At 38.3% G+C, this 21003-nt stretch overlaps 1 protein-coding gene across 15 annotated transcripts in view; it reads left to right on the top strand.

Moving 5' to 3' along the window:
* The window catches only part of ABLIM2 (actin binding LIM protein family member 2), a 138649-nt gene that overhangs the window by 57154 nt on the left and 60492 nt on the right, over positions 1–21003 (top strand). For all 15 annotated transcript variants that reach the window (XM_027642687.1, XM_027642692.1, XM_027642689.1 and 12 more), the window contains exons 4-6: positions 4246–4361; positions 8471–8597; positions 10629–10722. In XM_027642687.1, the coding sequence (XP_027498488.1) occupies positions 4246–4361; positions 8471–8597; positions 10629–10722 (337 nt within the window). The remainder of the gene's footprint in view (positions 1–4245; positions 4362–8470; positions 8598–10628; positions 10723–21003) is intronic.

Below are 21003 nucleotides of genomic sequence, written 5' to 3' on the forward strand. Positions count from 1 at the left end.
TTGTTTTTCAGCTGATTAACCCCTGTGGTGTACTGGTGTATGGGGTTGTTCTTCCCTGGTTTGAGGACTTAGCATTTGCCCTGGGTAAAATTCATGTAGACAGTAGATAGCACATAATATCTACTTTGTATTACCAGTTTTAACCCCCTGGGTCGAATTTGTCCCTATGGAGCAACCTTGAGGGATGTGATTGTACCAGGTACAAGTTAGAGCAGAATTTGATCCTTAGGTCCTTAGGCTGCAGTCTGACATTACACCTGACCTAGTGTAACTGCAGTCAGCTACTGAAATTAATAGCTTTGCTCTCCCCACAGCCCTGACAGTATATGCTTCTGTTAATTTTTGTATATCAAATTTAGTTGACTGTTCAGCCACAGAGTCAGACTGGCAGTATAAAGAATAGAAGGCCATCTATCTGCTCTGAATAAAACTTAATATTTTCTTTTGTCCCAGAAAGCTTGAAATGACTTGCCCACAGCTGCATAGATTGAGGCATGGTGCAAAAAAGGACAAGACAAGGACCTGACTTTCTGGTGTCAGCACACAGTCAACCCTGGATTAGGCTGATGATGATTTGATGTTTTACAATATATTTTTTTTTTATGACCTCCAGTTTTTTTCTGGGTTTACAAATATTGTAGGCAGATTGCTAAAACAAAATTTATTGGGAAATGAATCATAGACGTGTTAAAATTCTACAAGCCATTTCAGAGAACTGCTTTAAAGATGCTCTTAATTCTCATTTTAAAAATAGATTATCCAACCGTGAAAATCTCACTGAATATTTATTAAAGGATAAGTAGCTAATTAAAACCCTGTCCTGGTTTCAGCAATACCTAGCAATGTTCAGTGGGTGACTGGTGGTGAGATATCATTGTATTTGAAGGCAGATACACTGCTCTTAACCTAAAATTCTATATATAGTCCTGCTCACAAGTTAAAGAGCTCAGAAACTGAAACCTTGTTAATTGACTGTTACCACCTTCTGTTGTGCCTTCACTCCTATTGGCGTATAAATTCTCAAGCAGAGCTCCTTGTGAAAGGGAGAGGTCAGCTGTTACAGAAATACTGACAAATGTGTTGGGTATGAATTCTGGATTCCCAGTGAACAAGTCAGTGAAGCAAACTCTGAGACTTATTTATGGGTTTAGAAGACCTGTGAGGGAAGGATATGTCTGTCTGTACCTTTGATTGTACCTTCCTTTCCAAGGAAGATTTTTTTGGGTTTCCTGGGTTGAACACCTGTTTGGTTTCCCACACAAAGTATCTTGCAGATTTGGAAAACAATAAAGAATTGAAATTATTGCCCTGTCCCATTGGAATGGAAGGGCACTGTGATTAGCTACTAAACTCTTAGAAAATAAACCAAGTATGATGTGTTTATGGGCTAGGAAAGCCCCCACATGCCCTGCCCTCTGAGGAAACTCTGTGACATGCTGTGGTGCCTGTGAGCTTTGGTGTGTTTGTAGGTGTTATCTACCTGGTTCTGTCTTTGAGCCGTAGGAGGTCAGTTATCATATTCTTCCCTTCTGGTTTTGACTTATTTCTTTTTAGATTGTCTAGTTGCTTGATGTAGATGAGCCAGTTCTAAGTGGTCAGTCCCTGCTTCTGATTTACTTGCTGCTTGGTGCATCTGTTTAAGATGGGCTTCTCTGTTCAGCTGGAAGTTCAACTGGATCTTTATTAGGCATATCACTGAGTTAATAAGATATATTAACCTCACCTCTGACTGCTGCTCTTAATATACCAGATACAAGACTGCTCAGTAGTCATGGTCATTCTTTAGAGCAGTGAATTGCTTACAGCTCCCAGTACATCACCATCCCCAGGATTATTAATGATGCAAAGCCTTCTGTTTTACTGAGATATCTCATGAGAGCCCGGTTGGGTCATTAGCTGAGTCCCAGTCTTGGTGTCCATACAGACTTTGGCAAAACACTATTGAAGGTAATATCCTGCCCAGGGCATGCAATTGTGCATAAGAATGAAAGATGCCAGAGTAGTTGTGTGGTAGTGAGTGTAGTGTGATTGTATCAGTGGAGCAGGTTACTGGTGTTGTGGGGGTTTAATTTGGAGCAGATTATCAGTGTTTATAATAACTCTATGTCTATCTGTAAATCAAGATGAGATGTCTTCTTGAAAACACATAGGAGATCAATTACAAGTTCTTGTCTCAGTTCTGGAACAGTTGACGTGCCTTGGCTTGCGTCTTTCCATGTCAATTAATAGTGCTAAGTTGTAGACTTGATTCTGTAATATTTTGTTACAATGAAAACATGATTAAATGGTTTCCTTCACACTGGCAGTAGAAAACTAGGACAGCATTTTAATTATATTACTCCATTTTTGAGACAGTTTTTGGTAATTAGTCATTAATTTATATTATCTGTATGGAATTATATCACATTTACTAATTTTTATTCAAATGTATGTACATTCATTTGAATAAATTCTGGTTTGGACCAGATGAACTCCAGAGGTCCTTTCCAAACTCAACTTTGTTGTGATGTTCATGAAGACCTTTTATTATTCCACATATTAGAAGTTTCTCTGACTTAAAGAAATATAAAAATCTGTTACAAACAGTTATAACTAAAAATAATTATTTTTTCTTTACATAAGACATGAGCTTGCTGCTGCTGGATTGCTGCAAGATAGGACAGACTTGCTCACCAGAGTGTGGCTCCGTCACATCCTGTCTGTCACACTAGAGACAGTGTTGTCTTCTGATTAGGTTATTGACTAAAATTCATGATAGAAAATCCTCTCCTAAACTGATGGAAATTTAGGACACCTAGCATGGCATTGGGGCTGTTTATGCCAGAATCATACATGGACCATTTAGTTGTGTCAAAGATCAAAACAATTTTAAAGTCTATTTCCATAAAATATTTTTCCTTAACTTTAGGTAAGTGAGGAGGTTGCAAGTATTTGGAGTATAAAGTCATTAACACGGGGGAAAAAATAAAGGTGAAAATCAGAATTCATTATCAGATATCCAAAAATATAATAATATTTAAACTCCATGTGTCCTCATGATTTTTGAATTATTGCCAGTGGTCCAAAATGGATGGCAGAGCTGAACACTTACTTAGCTGATTTCAAATAGATTTCAGTAACATTATATAGAAAGAAAGGACAGCATTGCTTTTGTTCTCTATCTTCGTAATAAATTTCTTTTAAATGCAATTCAGATGTAGAATAAGCCACTCTTAGGTGGTTTAGGGAACAAAATAATGTTTAAGTTTAGGAAGAAGTATCTGTACAGCTCTTGTAGTGAAGACAACCTCTCAATTGGTATGAATTTGATAGCATTTGTGGGGAAATGCCATGCACAGTTTTAATGAAATGCTAATGAAATAATCTGATCAGACGGAACTCACCATGAGGCAGAAGGTCTGTGTTATGTTTGTGCCCCACTTAAGCCATATTTTGATAGCTTGCTTGGGATTTAGTTGGACATGAGCTTTGGGTGGAGTGAAATGTGTTTCTAAATCCTCACCATCCTTTGCTGCATATGAAGTGATTTGTCCATCTGGTCCCCTTAGAGAAAAAACCTCAGCAGTTTCTGTGCCTGAACAAGAAAGTGCAGGGCAGAAAGCTTCTTGTTTTAAGGACATTGATAAAAAGGAAGGATTTAATTAAGTGTAAGGAGAGCTGGTGTTGAGTAGAGCAAACAGGTAATGTAGACATTGTGGGTTTTATAAGTGGCCTACGTTTTCTCCTTTGAATGTTCCACCAGCATTTACTTTCGGAGCACATAGATTAAGAGAAGGACCTTGATATGGTAAAAGTTGGGAGAGAAGTGCTGGTTTTTTAATGTATAAAAGTCATCACTCTGGTGTAACATTTTAACAACATAAGAGCAGCCACATTTGCCTGTACTTACTCCTTGTAATGCCAATTTTATTTTCATTCTGTAACTGATCCTGTTAGCAATCAACCCTGGCTGATACTAAGTTTCTTAGATATACAAGGATTTGGTCTTGAGTGCTCATTGTGTTTTTGTATCTTTAGAGATTTATTTTTTTTTCCCTAAGAAGCTGTAGAATCTGAATTTGCGATTGTCTGTTTGATATGTCCCTTTGATACTTTAGCCTCCATGTGGCTGGAAAACCATGAACGAGAAGTGAGCAAGCAGAGAAAAAGAAGCCAGAGTAATAATCAGTTCTTTAATGGAAAGATATTTAATTTCGATAAAGACATGAGACTGTAACTGGTTTCCTTTTGTTTGCACTGTTGTAGGTTGCCTTTCCCTGCAGGCGACCGGGTTACTTTTAACGGGAAGGAGTGCATCTGCCAGAAATGTTCCCTGCCCCCTTCCAGCAGCACTGGCTCCTTCCCTGTACAGAACCTGCGGAGTAAGTAGAGATTTCTGCTCTTTTCAGTCTGTACTTCATAGTCTGCACAGGTTTAAGGAACAGAATTTTAAACCAATTTGTGTAGCTGGAACTTCTACCACTATGCTGTGCAAGAGGTGTCATGAAATACAGTGTAGTCAAAATACGTGAAAAAGTGTATGGTGGTTTTCCGAGAAAGTCTGATATTAAAAAGAAACACAGATGGTGTCATTACAGGATTTACAGTACACAGACTCTCTCAAAAAATTTGGTTAGAACTGAACTAAATCAAATTATTCGGAGAAAAAAATAATATGGATGTTAATATTTTTGAGGATTTAGTCCAAGTCTGGCTAAAATAAAATCTAATGTGAGATTTAATAATTTTTAAGTGTTCCAGAAAATACAGTGACAGGACTGCATGGCTAGTTTGTACATAGGAAGGATTTAAATGTATGAAATGTGACCAGGGGACATTTGCCTTGACCTCAGTACTATTGTGTTTTAGCAGAAGATACAAACACTACAAAGAAATGTGGTCTTTTCACACCAGCTTTTTTTTGCAGTAGATCATAGAGTGGTGGTGTTGCTTTGAACTCTGTTTCTTTGCTGTTTAGCTCATGAAGTGCTGCCATTCTCTAAGAACCCACCAACTTTACATAATTAAACAGCAGCAGCAATTCAGTTAAACAACAAAGACAGAAATACTTTTATTGATTATCGCTTCAAGCTGGATTCAGCATGGCTGAGGAAGGGCCCCATGGATTTCTCATCTTCGTATAAGGAATCCAGCCCACTTCTGGGAGAAATCTCTCCCTTTTTATTCTGTTTTCTTTTTTCCCCCCACATTTCACTTCAGAAGTTTTCACCATCTCCTCTCTACATCTTCTCAGCAAAAGCTGCTGCGTGGATGCAGTGAGAGATGTTCTGCTGATTTTCTCTTGCTAATGCCATTCTCTTTTGGGGAGGGGATCAATCCTTCTGTTAGCTACTTTCTCTACTCACCTAATCAAGAGGTGGATCATCCTTAGCCATCATTGCTGACTGCACTTGCAAATCCATACTTTAATGGCCCATCATCTATTTGTCTCCTTGTCCTATGGGAAAAGTGCCTTTGACTTTAATGAACATTATTTGCCTGGTTGAGTAACTGTCAGAACAAGTTCATTTGATTATCTGTGATACAGAATCCTTTAATGTATTTACATTCCCTTTCTCTGTACTCATACACACACCATGGAGAGTTTTTCTTACATTGCATTTCCCCAGCTCTCTCGGGTCACTGCACTGAGTCTCCCCAGCACACTGGTACCTGCAAACCTCAGCAAACCACTTGCCTCTGAAGGAAACAGCACTGGAAGCATATGTTTGTAGCAAAACCTGACCTTGGAAAAGGAAGGTTTAGCCTTTCCTCGAATTAAATCTCAAACATATTTATTTAAACCTTAAATACATGTCTGCTTTAAATCCCACTAGAAATGGATGAAATCTTTCCAAGTGACAATACACAGAAAGTTAGTGAAATATCTAAAAAGATAATAAAGAATTTGGCAACAATGAGATTAATATATAATATGTGAAAGAGCAATATGTAATACCACTTGTTTTCCAAGCACCTAATCCTTAGGCTAGAACCAGTATTTCAGGAATAAACAAGCGCTATCAGAGACATCCTGATAGAACTGGAGAACTGAAAGTCCAGGATGGCTGGCTGTAGCTATGCTACATATTACATAAAGCAGTGAATGGTGTATCTCCTTGGTTTAACAACAGCTTTCTTGCAAAAGACCTTTAAAACAATTCTTTTTAATAGTGCATAAAAACATATGACTTTCAAGCAAGCTTATTCAAGGAACAATCATTACGTTGACCCACCATTACAGTGATTTTGTTCCTGTGTCAGAACTTCCTGATACATACCATGTGTGCTGTTCATCAGCCTATTTATCTGGGTAATGCTTTCAGGACATCTCTTGGGACTCACTGAGATCCCAACATCTCGGCTCCCTCTGACCATCCTTCTATTTTCATCCTCTCATTTTGGTTCTGACCTCTTTTATGCGTTCCATTTGGAAGAGATGAAGAATGTCAGATACTTGCTTTTTGCCTGAGTCCTTGAATTTTTTATTATTATATAAGTACCTACCTACCTGGTTTGTTTCATTTTATAAAACACTAGCTCTGAAAACCTCTTGTGACAGTGTTGATGTTGAAAGAGTATTCAGGAAAGAATATCAACACATTTGATGTGTTCTGCAGAGTTATTGGTTGAAATTAGTTGAGTCACCAAAGGATGCTGCTTCCAAGATGGGAAGAAAAGGGCGTCGCATCAGTAGGCACTGTTGGCATAGAAACCACAATATTTGTTTGTAATTATCTGAAATTTAACAGCAGTTGGGAATAAAAAAGTAGCTCCAAAAATGCTGCATTTCTGCCCACCTAAGCTTAAACCAGATGAAAGGTGAATGACATCTGAGCACATGGTGTTTTATTCAGTTTATGAAATAAACCCTCAAGCAGTGAGATTAAATTAGATTACCAGATGAATCCCCAGTGCAGGAGAGATCACAAACAAATTTCTGATTGCAGTTAGACAATAGATACTACAGAATACTGCAGGGGCTAAATCCAGGCACACACCCAAATGTTCTTTTTTATTAACAAAACTCAAATGTTCTGATCTGTGGTGCACACGCTTTTGTGCTAGGCTAGTTTCCATGTATTGGTGCTCTACAGGGTAACATTAGACACATTATTGCTCTCTTAATCCATTCCAAATCCACTAAAGGAAAATACAAACTATCCTTTATTGCTGTGCTCTCAGAAGTGAAAAATTTACAATTGTACTTACAGTGTCTCATTAGGGTCATGTAACCAACTAAATAGAATCTTAAATCAGAAAGTTTTTAAGAGGACTATTCAAATGTTTTAATAAAATCCTAGGTTTGGATTTCATTCTTAATAACTAGATAAATCTTTTTTAATGCTTTTGTGTGTCTTTCTCTCCATGCAAGAGATTGTTGTGGTTTGGGGTTTTTTTTCTCTTCTGGCATCTCTAAATTATTGTCTTTCGGGGTTTGTCTTTTCTCTAGCAAATTTTTGGTATGCCTGAAAAATTTCTAAAAATACTTGTGTTTTTTTCACATAAAATGGAAGCTATCTTTTGGAGGATTACAAGGATTACTGAGATATTGCTACTAGAATGAGTTTATCACTGGTACTTATCCCTATTTTTCTGCATATTCTGACTATTTTAACATTTAGTAATAAAACTATACATAGACAGGAAATCTGCAGAGTGAAGAGTAAATGAGTGATGGACTTTGGAAGCTATTAGAGGGTTGATTTAGGATATAGAGAACCAGATCCAAATCCTATGTCTATGTAACATCTCTAAACAGGGCACTTACTGGTAGACTGTTTGTGTGGAAACTGAGTGTAGATTTGGATTTTACTAGTTCAGTCAAAAGCATTCATTGTTACAAAAAAAGGCAACCAAAGCCCCCAAAAATCTTGTTCTCAATTACTTTTTCTGAGGAGCCTTATATAAGTGAATTTCTCTAAATAATAAATATGTAGCCAGCCATCACTTTTACGTATTAAAATGCCATTATTCCTCAGGAATTTGTAATACCTCTTAACTAATGGTGTGTTTTTCCTGTTTACAGGAAATTTCAGATCAGAATTTCAGCTTGGATTTTTTAATGCTTGCTAAAAGAATTTTGGAATGATAAAGCTTGCAGAGTAATAGGCAAAGTGTAATATGAAAAATCAATTATTTTTTTAATCTAGGTATTTTTTATTTATTTTATTAGGCTGATTTGCCCAATAAATGTTTGAAAAAATGATCATCAACATTTCACGTTTTAAACACAGTATAAATGAATTAAGATAAAGCCTGAGTATCTAGGAAACTTAAATCATCAGCTCTTTTCTTTGAATGATTCATGTCTTCTAGCAATGTGAGGGCATTATTAGGGCAGCAGCACTTGTCATCCATCAGTGAGCAGTGTTAGAGCCCACGTGAGCTGTTACCAGGACACCGACAGATCCTTGTACTGCAGTAACCAGCACTGCTGCATGACCACTTAAAGTGTGTGATTCACTCATACTGGATTTTTCTCTTGCAGATTGTGGGGGTTGTGGTTCAGAAATAAAAAATGGGCAGTCCTTGGTTGCCTTGGACAAACATTGGCATTTGGGCTGTTTTAAGTGCAATACGTGTGGCAAGCTACTGAATGCAGAGTACATCAGCAAGTAAGTTGAGGAGCGTTTTCACCTGTTTTCATCATTCTTTTAATGCCAAATAATTCGTTTATCATTGTGTATCCTTTAGTTTTTATTTATGTATGTTTGGAGATATATAAGAGATTAGAGACCGTTGTCTAAATTATTATCTAAATTTTATTAAAAGCAGAAAAAAATGAAATAAAGAAAAGTAGAATTTAAATTTGTCCATTTACCTGGAATGGTACTGGACAAAGCATCTGTGCTATAGAAAATCAGTGGGTGGAGTATGTTTCAAAGCCCCATAGATACTCCCTTAGTCATCTATGACTTTGCTCTGGGCAATGCTGTAATGTGAACAAGCAGATACTGTCCTTTCCATGTGTTTTACATCAGTAGAAATGTTCATCAAAAGTTCGTTAGGGATGTACATACCATGCTTTTCTGCTGCTCCAGACCCTTGTGCTGTCAAATCTGGACTGAACGTGATGACAGCACTGAGAAACAGCACAAAGCACGCACACAGACCAAGTCCCATGTCAACACTCTCATCAGGCTGGTGAGATACAGGGCTTTCACTGGCCAAGGCACCTGGGATTAATTTCTGCTTCAGAGAAGTGTGTTGATATGTTGAAATTTTCTTAAACAACAAAGTAACTCAGTCACCAGTGCCCAGAGATGATGGAGTTTCATAGCCCATGTTCAACAATTCTTTGGATTTAGATTAATACAAGCATAACATTTAATTTCACAGCTTGCACTGGAGAAACAATATTTATGAATAAGGTGTTCTTAAATAAGGTTTTGCATTAACTCAAAAGTTGTGCTACTCTGCTGCATTTTGGTACAGTCATTTTTTTGCTTGTTATTTAATAATAAAACCCCCATAAATTGTAAAGATATAGTTATTGTGAAATCCTCTTTTTAAAAAAGCTAAATACCAAACAAAATAACTCATGAGAAGAAACATCCTGGCTTCAATTAATTCAATTAATTATTGTGGTAACTTATAAGTTAGTCTCTAAGCAGTCCAACTTGTATGCTATAAAAATAATTTCTATGCTTCTCCAGGGAAATGTCTGATAAAATTATTCCTCTGCTAATAAATCTGTCTGATCATGGGCTGTTTTAACATAACAAACTAAACCTATTTAACTATATTTAACTTGCACTTTGAAACAGGAGAAGAGTCTTCAGTTTCTGTTAGAGCAGTTTGTTTTCATTCATCAGTTTAATGGTCTACATGTAAGACTTTGTAAAATTGTAAAATGTTAATTTAACAGGTTCTCTTCAGAGCAATAAATCCAAGTGTTCCAGTTCTGACATTTTAGAAAGGCTGACTCTGGTTTTTGTTCTTCATATCTTTAAGTTGTGCATTATCTTAACTCACTCGTGGGGGTGAACTAACTGGTCACATCATGTGTGAACACACTGCAGCATCTCTTCTGCTGCTCCGGGTGAATTCTCATAGCCATAGTTGGCTTTTATGGACCAGGTTCCTGAGATGGTTAATCCATGCCTGTCTTTAAGCAAGTCCAGTCAAGAATGTCAGTACACTTAAATGTTAAACAAAACTTGGTTTACAGACAAGACAGTTGAGAAATTACTCTGCTCAGTCTCAGCTAAAGGATTAGATAATATATGTATCAGATGATACATATATTGGATGAATTAGATGGCAAGTAAAGAGGGAAAGAATGATATGTAGAAATAACTGTTTTTTCCAAAGAGGGGGAAACATGTGGAAGACATTAATGGGTAACAATATTAAACAGATGGTGTGAAGGTTTCAGAGACCAAGTATCATTACAAGGAGAGAGGCAATGGCTGAATTCAGCAACAAGCAGGAAAGTAGGATCATGGTAGACTCTAAAGGGCCAAAATAGTTTATTAACTATTCAGTTCTTTACAAAATTAGTATAAATGAGTATTTGGTAGGCAGGAAAGTCCATTAATACCCTATGAAGTGTTGAAGCATTAACAAATGTTAGATGTATTATCTCCTGATGAACTGTAAGCCTACATAAAGCAACTTCTGTATGGCCTGTTGTTCTTCCCTAGGGATGGTGTTCCATACTGCGAAACGGACTATCATGCAAAGTTTGGTATCAGATGTGACAACTGTGAAAAGTATATCACGGGAAGAGTGCTTGAGGTAAGGAGAAACTGTCATTCGAGGACACCTCAAAGTGTACAAAAAGACTTGCTCTTTTGGGTGTAGTCCTGTGCTCACAAATGAGTGTTCATGCAGCAACTTAATGTTACTTTTATAATACCAAGATCTTCTTCTATAATTTTTTTTGTTTGTTTGTTTCTTCTGTTAATGATTTGATAATACACAGACTCCCTAAATGGATATTTGTGGTACTGGAGAATGTTCAGGCAGCAGAAGTAATAAGTGAATGTGTTATCAGGCACATTTTAATACTTGCACTAAATTCACTTGTAATTTCTGCTTTTTGATTCTGTTTTATGTTCCCCAAAGATAGGATGAAGCTGTTGAAAAGCAAGATGAATAATTTGAAGTGTATTTTTGCACTCAAAAAGGAACTGTGTTGCAGGGATTTCCTTTAGTTTGTTGTTCTAAGAAGCAGGAGGTTGTTTAGCATAGGTACCTGTTTATGGATTATGAAGAAATTTCCATAAAACTGACCCAGGGTCAGAAATTAATATATTGCTTTGATCTGAATAGAATCTATCCTTGGATCTAAGTGTATTGTTATTTTATCAATGTCTTTGATTATCCACTTTTTCTTTCTGTTTTTCCCTGTATCTTGTGAAGTCTTAACATTACCAGAGTTAGGAAGAGGTTCTCCAGGTTGCTCAGTTCACTCCTTTCTCTTTCTCACTTAAGAAAGCCTGGAGAAGTCTCAAGGGACTTCCACCAGAGAAAGATCTGCTAGGAGTTGTACAAAGACTTAACTATTCAAGCGGTGGACAATTGTAGCTGGGAAGGAACTGAGGAGCAAGTGTCCATCCTAGATGAGAATCCATATTAGATGGGATGATATGGTATTAGGGTTAGGCTTGGGAGGCTTTTCCGTTTTCAGAAGTTTTTACAGACAGAAAACAAACTTCAAATAAGAGTATAAAGACAGATTTCTCACTTTTTGTGGATGATTGTCTCAAGTGGGAGAGGCAAAACAAAAGACATTGAATGAAAGGTAGTAAGAGGGGGTGAGCTTTGAAGGTGAAGGTAATTTAGAGAGAGATGAGTGCAGAGAGAAGAGTCAAAGTTACAGCAAATTTGAGGTGCACTCATAGCACTTTACAAGGAGTGATAAATACTGAGATGGGAGAAGAACAGAAGAGAAGCTTCAGTTTATTTACTGACTCTTGGCTTCACAATATTATGTGTTTCTGTCCCGGTTCTTACCTTGAAATATCTGTGAAAAAATACTCTTTTTATTTGGTAATATTTTACCCACAGTATGGTTAAACAATGGCATGTGATGTGATGTGATTAAGAACTGTGTCCTTGCTGTCTCTGTGGATGATAAAAAGGAAAAAAAAGTTCTGCATAGTAACAGTACTGAGTTGGATGTGTGGGACCTGTAGTTGTTTCTTCTGACTGCTTGGTGAGAGTGTACTGAACAGGAGGGGAGAGTTCCTTGTTTTTATTGTAGATAGAGTGTAACAAACTTGAGAAAAGTTAATTCTTTAAACCTATGGTAGGAATTTTACCATAACTGATTACATATGTCACTGTAGTTCTGGGTGATGTTTTTCATTTTTGTGTGTGTGTCCCTTTCTTCTCCCCTCTCCAGTGTTGCTCTGATGACAGCACTGTAACACTGATTCTCATCTGACTTTGGTACTAGTTCAGACTGGGAGCTACTTTGATAGGTCTGTGGCATTTAACTTTGTTAAAAATACTGATGGATGATTCCGAAACCTTTTTTTTTAATAAAAAAAGGATATGGAGAAAGGACTTTGACAAGGCAGGGAAGTGTCAGATAGTGTCACTATGAAACAGGAAAGATAGGATGAAATTAGTATGAAGCAGGCAATGGATTTGAAGAGTTAAAATTATATTTAATGTCTGAAGACTTGTTAGAACAACCTGGACATTTTATGGTCTGTAAACTTTTTTTTCATAGGATTGTACACAATTTTTTGTTTTGTGTGCAACAAAACTAATGAAGCCCTGAATATAAGTGCACATACCTAATGAAGCCCTGAATATAAGTGCACATGGTATGTCCTAGCATTCTGCTGTCACAAAAGGTCCTGTTCCTCATGACATCTCCCAAAATACTTGCTCTCATCCACTGTTTTCCCATGACATATCTCAAGATATGTGGTTTTTTACATTCCCACTGCCTGTTTACAAGAGGTGACACGCATTACGAGCCTTCTTCTGTGGTGATCAGCCTGATTTCCATGAGTCTTTGGAGTGCTGTAAGGGATCACTTAAAATGGCCTTTGAGTTTCAGTGTTGACCATGGAGAGCAGCTGGAATAGGAGGTAACGCACACACCTCATTTCATTAGGAAGGTAGACAAAAAGTCATGGCCTGAGCAAACAAATGTGAGAGAACACAGAGAGCATATCCATAGCTAACGTGGTTAAGTCATTTGTTGTTTATCTGCAACAGATGGACTTGTTTGAAAGGCTTGGAATTGGGGCTGATCTCTTCCGTCTGTCTGGTATTGGTATAGAACTTGATGTGTGTTTGTCACCAGCAGGCTAGTTGATATGTTTGTATATCTCCTGGTCAGGAGGACAGAAAAAAATACAAAGTAGCCATGGCTGGTTTTCGTAGTAGGACGCGTTCTTTGTGCAATTGTCTGGAATCCTGAAACGTTTTTTCAAAATGTCAGTATTTCTTTTTACTATCTTGAATATTATGTGGAGTACACAGAAATAATAGGGCAAATTGCAATTAAAGTGGGGGGAATTCTTGACAGTAGTAGTTATTAGGCAGAGGAATAGTCTCCCAAGGCAGCTGCTGGAAGCTGTCACTTAGAAAGTCTTATAACAAGATTGGACAAGGCACTGGAAAATCTATGATAGGGAACAGTCCTGCAATGACAAAGGGAGGGACTCTATGACCTAACAGGATTTTTTCCATCTCTGATTTCTGTGATAATGTCAGGAGGACAGCTGCTTCCACAATTATTCTGTGCCCAGAAAAGATAATATTGTCTCCCTTTCCAACACTTGGTTGTTTTAAATGTTTGTTCAGCAGAGAGGAAGGGAGAGTCAACTAGTGTGAGTTACTGATAAGTTATAAAAGTATAGCTGTTTTTGTAGGTTGTCAGCCAAATACAATGATGACTTAGTTACTTAAATTCTTCTTTCAGCCCTTTTTCTGGGGGCCAGATTCATTCCATCTAGTAAATTGGCTTAAACACAGGATAACTTTGTTTATAATTCCTTTCTTGTTTCTCTCTTCCCCTCCAATCCACGTTGGCTTGCCCTCAGTCTCCCAGGGAACTTGTACTGGAAAAGCTATGAAAGGGGCTGAGCAGTTCATTTATGGAGATGATAAATTCTTCTATTGCTTTTAGAAGTAACAGTTTTGCTGTTTTTACAAAAAATCCTGCCCACAAGTGCATTTATGGGCAAGGTTTGCTTTGCTTGTGAAGCATACAGAGCACTCTTAAATGCAATATCCATTCTCTCTTAGAAATTGCTCTGTTTTGTCCCTGACCGTATGTATTGATAAACCTGCCAGCTTAAGTGGGAACCAAGAGGTCACTGGAGTTTACTTTGATAGTTTGACTTAAAATGCAGTATGAGTAAAAACCCTTAGGGAGAAAAAAGTTTATTTCAATGCTTATGCTATATCTCTGTTGCCAATCCTGCAATAGTTAAGATCATGCAATAACACAGAAAGTAAACACATTTTAAAATAACAAGCCACTGATTTTTATAACCAGCCATTTCCCTTTCTTCATGTTGCAATATATTACTCTGCATTTAACACTAAAAATATTTTCCCCCTTTTTTCTATCACAAGCAGTTATTTATTAGTTAAAATCCCACAGAAATAGACATGTTATTGCCTTTTTTTTAATATACTGTATTTCTCGTGATAATTCAGTGCCTGATGCGAACTCCTTTCAATCAAGAAAACACTTTCCATTTATTTCCTCATTTTTAATCTAGTCTTCTAGCTATGCTTTGCTTGGAGGAGGCAGAGATGTGTTGCCTACCTCCTGCTTCTTCCCACACAGCAGACTGTGCAAAGGTTTGGAAGGCTGTTATTTTCTCCCCTTTAATTGATGAACTTGAAGGAGAATTTATACAGAATAGTGTTAGTTCCTTTCGACTTCTGTTTTGCAAAACTGAATGAACCAAGTTCTCCTCTGCTCATAAAATCAGCTCCAGGTTTTCTGATGATGCCAGTGGACCTTTTCACTGTTGGTTCCTCACTGGAACCACTGTCTCTCAGCATGGATGAAGATTGTGCTCCAGACAGTGCCTCACCACTGCCTTGTGCAGTGATAGCAATCCCTTCCACTATTTCTGAAGACAGACTTTCCTTAGTATACCTCACACTGATGTGATTTTTTGCCTGTGACTTTGTTAACATTGACAGCCCATAGGGAGATTATTACTTGGGAGATTTTCTCTTCATCTGCTGTCTCAGCTGGTGGTTTCCTACATTGTTAGAGGAAGCTTCCATATCCAAAAATAGCCTCCTGGGGATGTTTTGATGGCAAACACAGTATAGGCTGTGAAGGGGGTCGTGATTGCTTGGCTAGGCAACTGCATCCCAGTGATGGCCAAACTGAGCTACCTTGTATCATCCAGCCACTGCCAACTGCACTAGGAGCTGATGGATAAGCTGAATCTCCATCACTGCTAGCTGGTGTTTTTAATTTCATGTGAATAAAAGTTGACAGTGTAGCACATTGGAAGTTTTAGAACGACTTTTGGAAATGCCTCCGGGGCTTATTTACATGCAACCCAGCTGCTTCTGTAAGCTCTGACAGGTACTTTCAGCACTTGACTTTTGTCTACAACTGTCCTGTGATTTCCAGCTACGTGACTGTGGTGTAAAAGTATCTTACAAGTGCTGGTGAAAAGGACTCTATCGCTTACAGCAGTTGGACCCATCTTTATGTTTAGCATCTGACATCCTAACATGGCAGCATGGCACTCAGTTTATGTGGAGGAAGAAAGGGTTAACATTTTACTGGTTTACATGTATGTGTAAATGTCTAGAAAAACATAATCAATGTATGTTTTTAAAATCTATTAATCAAAGCCACATGTTATTTTGAAATAAGGGAACAAATGCAGTAGGCACTAGGAATGTCAGTACTAGAAATGTCAGTCATTTATATGTCAATTAAATGCCACTATACCTCAGTGACTTATTAATTAAATCATGAATCTTAACTTTTGTAGTTTGTTTTTTGCTTTGCCCTGGGATTGAGCTGCTTTTGTTTGCAGCCACATCTACTTTGTAAATAGATTGCCTTTCCCTTTACAAAAGTCTCAGTATAGCAGAGAGACGAGACTAATTCTGTACAGCAGGGAGTACAAATTTCTGCCTGCAGTATGGAAGAATGGTTTGTTCTGAAAGGTCTGTTACCCTGCTGTTTCATTAACAACAAAACCTACTGATGTGTGAAAGGTACTTGAGCAGCTTATTACATAGGCATTAATACTGAAACATGCAATAAAAGCGGGTCTGTGTGTACGAATGAAGGGTTCCCTGTAGCCTGGGCAGCCCCGTGAAGGCTGTCAGAGCAGCAAAAGCATCCAAGAGTCAGTACTGTCTTCGGTTAGAAACTGCTCTCTACGCAAGTTCAAGTTTTCCCCCTTCAACAGAGAAGAAAGAAAACAGTTGGAAAAGATACATCTATATAAATCAGCATTAGCTTTTGCAAAAGGAGACCATCTAAGGTAGGAAACGTTAATTAGTCCTTGCAATACATAGTGAGATGCACTATACAAAGTGAGATGCACTATTCAATGCATGCTGAGATGCAGAGCATTTTGCAGCTTGGGAATGGTCTCTGTTTTGGTGCCACTTTCATTCAGCTGAAACTGCTGGTTTGCAAAGACAGTTTAATCATCAGTGCATAGTATCTGAACTTGGCTGAGTGTTAACTGACAGTTGACTTAGACTTTCTGCTTTAAAGCAGGCATCATTAAAAATACTATCAGCAAGCAAATAAATAGCAATGCAAATGTTTTTTATCTTACTTTTTACTCTTTTGTGTAGCCGAATTGTAGTGTTTTAGATGCATTTACCTCATCTTTCGCCCACTTTCATTCTTTTCCTTTTTTCCCACCTTTTCTCTCTAGGAAGAGATAGAAAGATGCACCTATCCATGTTTATTATCTGAACTGTTAAAAACTCAAAATTTTTAATGTCAGGAAAAAACTATATGTTACAACAAACTCTGTAATAGTTTTTACCCTGTGATAATTTGTTAGGCTTGTTGAAGAAGAGCACTAAGTAGCATTCGATGATAGCTTAAGACTGTTACATTTTTACCAATGTAAGGGATTCTGTAAACTATTTCTGAATAACATAGAGAAGTTCAGAAACTGTGAGAAACTGGTTGATAGAGAAGAAAGAATAACTATTGCAAGTTTTGAGGTTTTGTTGTTTGTTTTTTTCTTCTTTTCTTTTTTTCAGTTGCTTGCTTGCTTTTCTGTTGACGATTTCTCTCGCATGTTTGAGAAAGTCCCCAGTAGTGCTGCTGTGCATTTGTGCCTGTGTGGGTTTGTATGTGTTAGAATTTTAGTGCATAGTTTGATTCTTGAGCCTGGCAAACACTTGTGGTGTCCACTGCCTTTTCTACTTATACAAAAATGTCGTACCACTTAACTATCTGAAAATTTCTTAATTGCTTAATTAAAGGATCAAAGGAGTGATTCCTGTAGTCACTGTGATACCTTCTGAGCCTCACACGCAGCACACAGTATGGCAGTTACAATGCCTCTCTAAGCAATGTGTTGCTGTGGTGATGCATTAATATGTAGTACTATTTGCCAGCATTTCAGTATTTTGACAGTGTGAAACATTGCCCTTTATGGATGTCTGCAGTTCCTCATCCAATTACTTTGCATAATCTCTCATTTCTGGTGGTCTCCTGACTCATATCAGGGGTGTGCTGCAGTTGTAGGACCACTGCTGTGCAGAGCCCTTGTGCCTTGCTGTGATCCAGCCAGCGCCTCCCTCCAGCTCTCTCCCGTAACCATGACAGTAGTGCAGCAGTAAGTGCACTCAGAGACAATTGGCTTTGTTGATGAACTGTCTCCAGGATGCTCTGGCCCATGTGAGAACAGTTCAGCTTGTCTGCTAATAGCAGGAAAGCAGCCTGTGACTCATTTCTTGCATCTTAGATTTTTCATCCTTTACTAACCTTCAGCACTGTTTGTGCTTTTTTGAATTGCCTCCAAAGAAAGAACTTCTGAGTGGTACCTTGAACTAGAAATATGTGAATGAGCCTGAAAGTAGCAACTTCCTAAGGATTATTAATGTCAGCTCTGCATATGTCCCAGCTAAATTTGATGATCCAGATAGCAGTCATTATTCAGGCACAGACTAAGAGACAGCTTCTGATCTCAGATGTTTATAGCCTAGGTCACCATGTCCAGTGTGCAAAGAGCTGAGCTGGCTTCATCTCATAAATTGTGCTGCCTCTCCAGGGCTATTGGGTGTTGGTTGCAAATTCATTCTTCTAATCTGAAATGGGTGGGCTAAATGCATAGCTGCAAAGTTGAATATGAAGGGTAATATGTCTGCAAGTCACCTTTTTCCTTCTTTACTCCCTTGCCCCTGTCAAGGGATGGAATATGCAACAGCCAGCTGCAGCTTGTCTTGGCCTCTAAGGGGGTTTTAAGGAGTGGGAGAGCAAAGTGGAAAAGAAATTAAGGAGATTGTTGAGCCAAAGGAAAACAGAAGCCTCTTCCAGTCTCAGTGGGTGGCAAGAAAAATTGGAAAGCTGAGAAGAAAAAGACAAAAGGGACTGATCACTCACTCCGTAACAAAAACAACTGAGTGCAAAATCAGTAGTTTTAGGCATGACAGACCATTTTGGTTTACAAGAACATGTACCAAATTCTGTAGAAAAAATGTGCTATTGGCCTTTTCCAGATCTTACCTGACAGCAGCAGGGTTGAATTTGCTCCTAAGGCAGAACTTGTTTGCAGGTGTCACAGAATGAGGTTACAGTTATAATAGTGCTATTTTTCTATTATTTATTTTTCCCTAATTATTCATTTTATGGTTTTTAATTATATGTTATTTATTTTCTCCCACAAGCGTTAGAAACAACTTCTTCTGAGAGTCCAGTATAAAGCAAATTATCGTTCTGAGATAAATGTTCCTGTTGTTACCTCCGATTGCACTTTATACCTGGAAGAATAAAGAGTGTGTGGGAAGCAGTAGAAAATGACTCAAATGTGGGTGGGAATTCTCAAGGCTCTGCGAAGTACAGCAGGATAAGCCAGAACCAAGACAACATGAAATAACTGTACATGTGAGATTGCTAAAGCTCTAAGTAATGCTGCAGGTGCATGTATTGAACATTTCACATGACCGTTTCTTGGCATCTAGTAGGATGATAACTGAATCCAGTAAGGAGAAGATGAGGAGAATGATTGATAGAAAACATTACATTGCATTTACAGTGCTGTAAATCCTGTTGAAAATGGTTCATTTGCCCTGGCATGCTGTTGAAGTGACTCACTGGTGAGTCAGGTCCACTGTGACTAAGAGAATTAGCAAGAGTTTTCCTCCACAGAATTCTTTGTCTTTTGGCTCTCACACTTTTTTCTCCTTGGTGCTGTTGTATGACATAAACAATAGATATTTTGCCAAATACCGCTGCCTTGATAATGTTGCCTGTCCCTTCAAACCCATTAGATGATATGACATCTGTTTACTAACTTTACCATTACTGTATACAACTATTACTGAGTAATTCTTCGAATCCATGTTCTGTTCCATGTGCAGAACTCTGGCTTTGCTAGAAATGTGAATGGACAATTTATGTGATTACACACAAAGGCCAGTATAGTCCACATAATGTATCACTGTGTGAAGGCGATGGCAGCGTTATGAATGTGTGTCCACTGAACAACACTTGACGGTGTGGTGCTGTGCATCTTCTTCATGGTACTCTTGAGATGCAGGCAGAAGGACAAACACCTGAGCCCTAGATTTTACACAGCCTTTTGGATTAAACTCATGTTGTACAATCCCATGTTGAAGTGCTGACCCAGAGCAGGAGGTTTGTGTTACCAGGTGGGAATAAGCAAGAACAACCCCTGATTAGGTTTGCCTAATTGGTGGAATAAATTGATAGGAAAACTTTCTGTGCCAGTTCTGTGCTGTTAGGTCAGAGAGTTATTAGATAGTAACTAATGTAGTTGTGGGAACAGGAGGTAAAACCTTAGCTTGGCCAAAGTCAGGCATTTGCTTACAGTAATTGTGAATTTGCCTTCATAAATCAACGTAGTGACTGGTTGGGCTATTTAAAATCAAAATGCTGTATCTCACTCAATAACTTTATTAAATTTCATAAAGATAAGTATCTGGAGTTTCTTTTTATACCTGTGTTTCATTATCAGTTTCCTGTACATTTCTGGCACCTAATAAAAAGCACAGTTCATTCACATAATGATTTAATATCCCAGTAAAAACAAATCATTTGGGGAATGAATTAAGAAGTATAAACAGGATGAATTAAATATCCACTAAAGGAGTTTAGTGGTTTTCCACATTTTTTGATGTATATACTTTGAAAAAAAATTCCCAGTGAAAGTACATGCTCCTCAATATTGGATTTAAAATGGCAGATAATGAAGCAGATGTGAAATGATGGACAGATCCTTAAGGAAGTCATCCATAGAGCACAAAAGGTGGCAGTCCCCAGGAGCAAGAAATCAGACAAGGAAGGCAAGAGACCAGCATGGCTTAGTAGGGAACTGCTGGTCAAACTAAAGGGAAAGGAGGAAACGCATGGACAGTTGAAGCTAGGACAGGTGACCTGGGAAGAGAGGAAGTTTGGTTGTGTAGGGATGATTGAGGAAGGCAGAGGCAAAGCTGGAACTGGACCTGTCAAAGGGATGCAAAGCAGAGCAGGAAGGATTTCTACAGGTGTGTTAACCAGAAAGGGAAGGTCAAAGAAAGTGTACCCCCACCCCCCCGGATAAACAATGCTGGAAAACTGGTAGCAGCAGATGAAGAAGAAGGCTGATGCACTCCCCAACTTTCTTGTCTCAGTCAGTATTCAATGGCAACCTCTCTTCCCACACCTCTTCAGTGGATGGACAGCAGATGGGGACAAGACCAAGTGCAAGGTGCTACACCTGGCTTGGGGCAGCCCCCAGTATCAACACAGGCTGGGGGTGAACAGATCAAGTGCAGCCCTGCCGAGAAGGACTTGGGGATGCTGGTGACTGAGAGGATGGACATGAGCCAGCCAGGTGTTTTTGCAGCCCAGAAAACCAGTTGTGT

The sequence above is a fragment of the Corapipo altera genome, unplaced genomic scaffold (assembly GCF_003945725.1).
Source record: "Corapipo altera isolate COAL_440 unplaced genomic scaffold, ASM394572v1 22, whole genome shotgun sequence".
NCBI lineage: Eukaryota > Metazoa > Chordata > Aves > Passeriformes > Pipridae > Corapipo > Corapipo altera.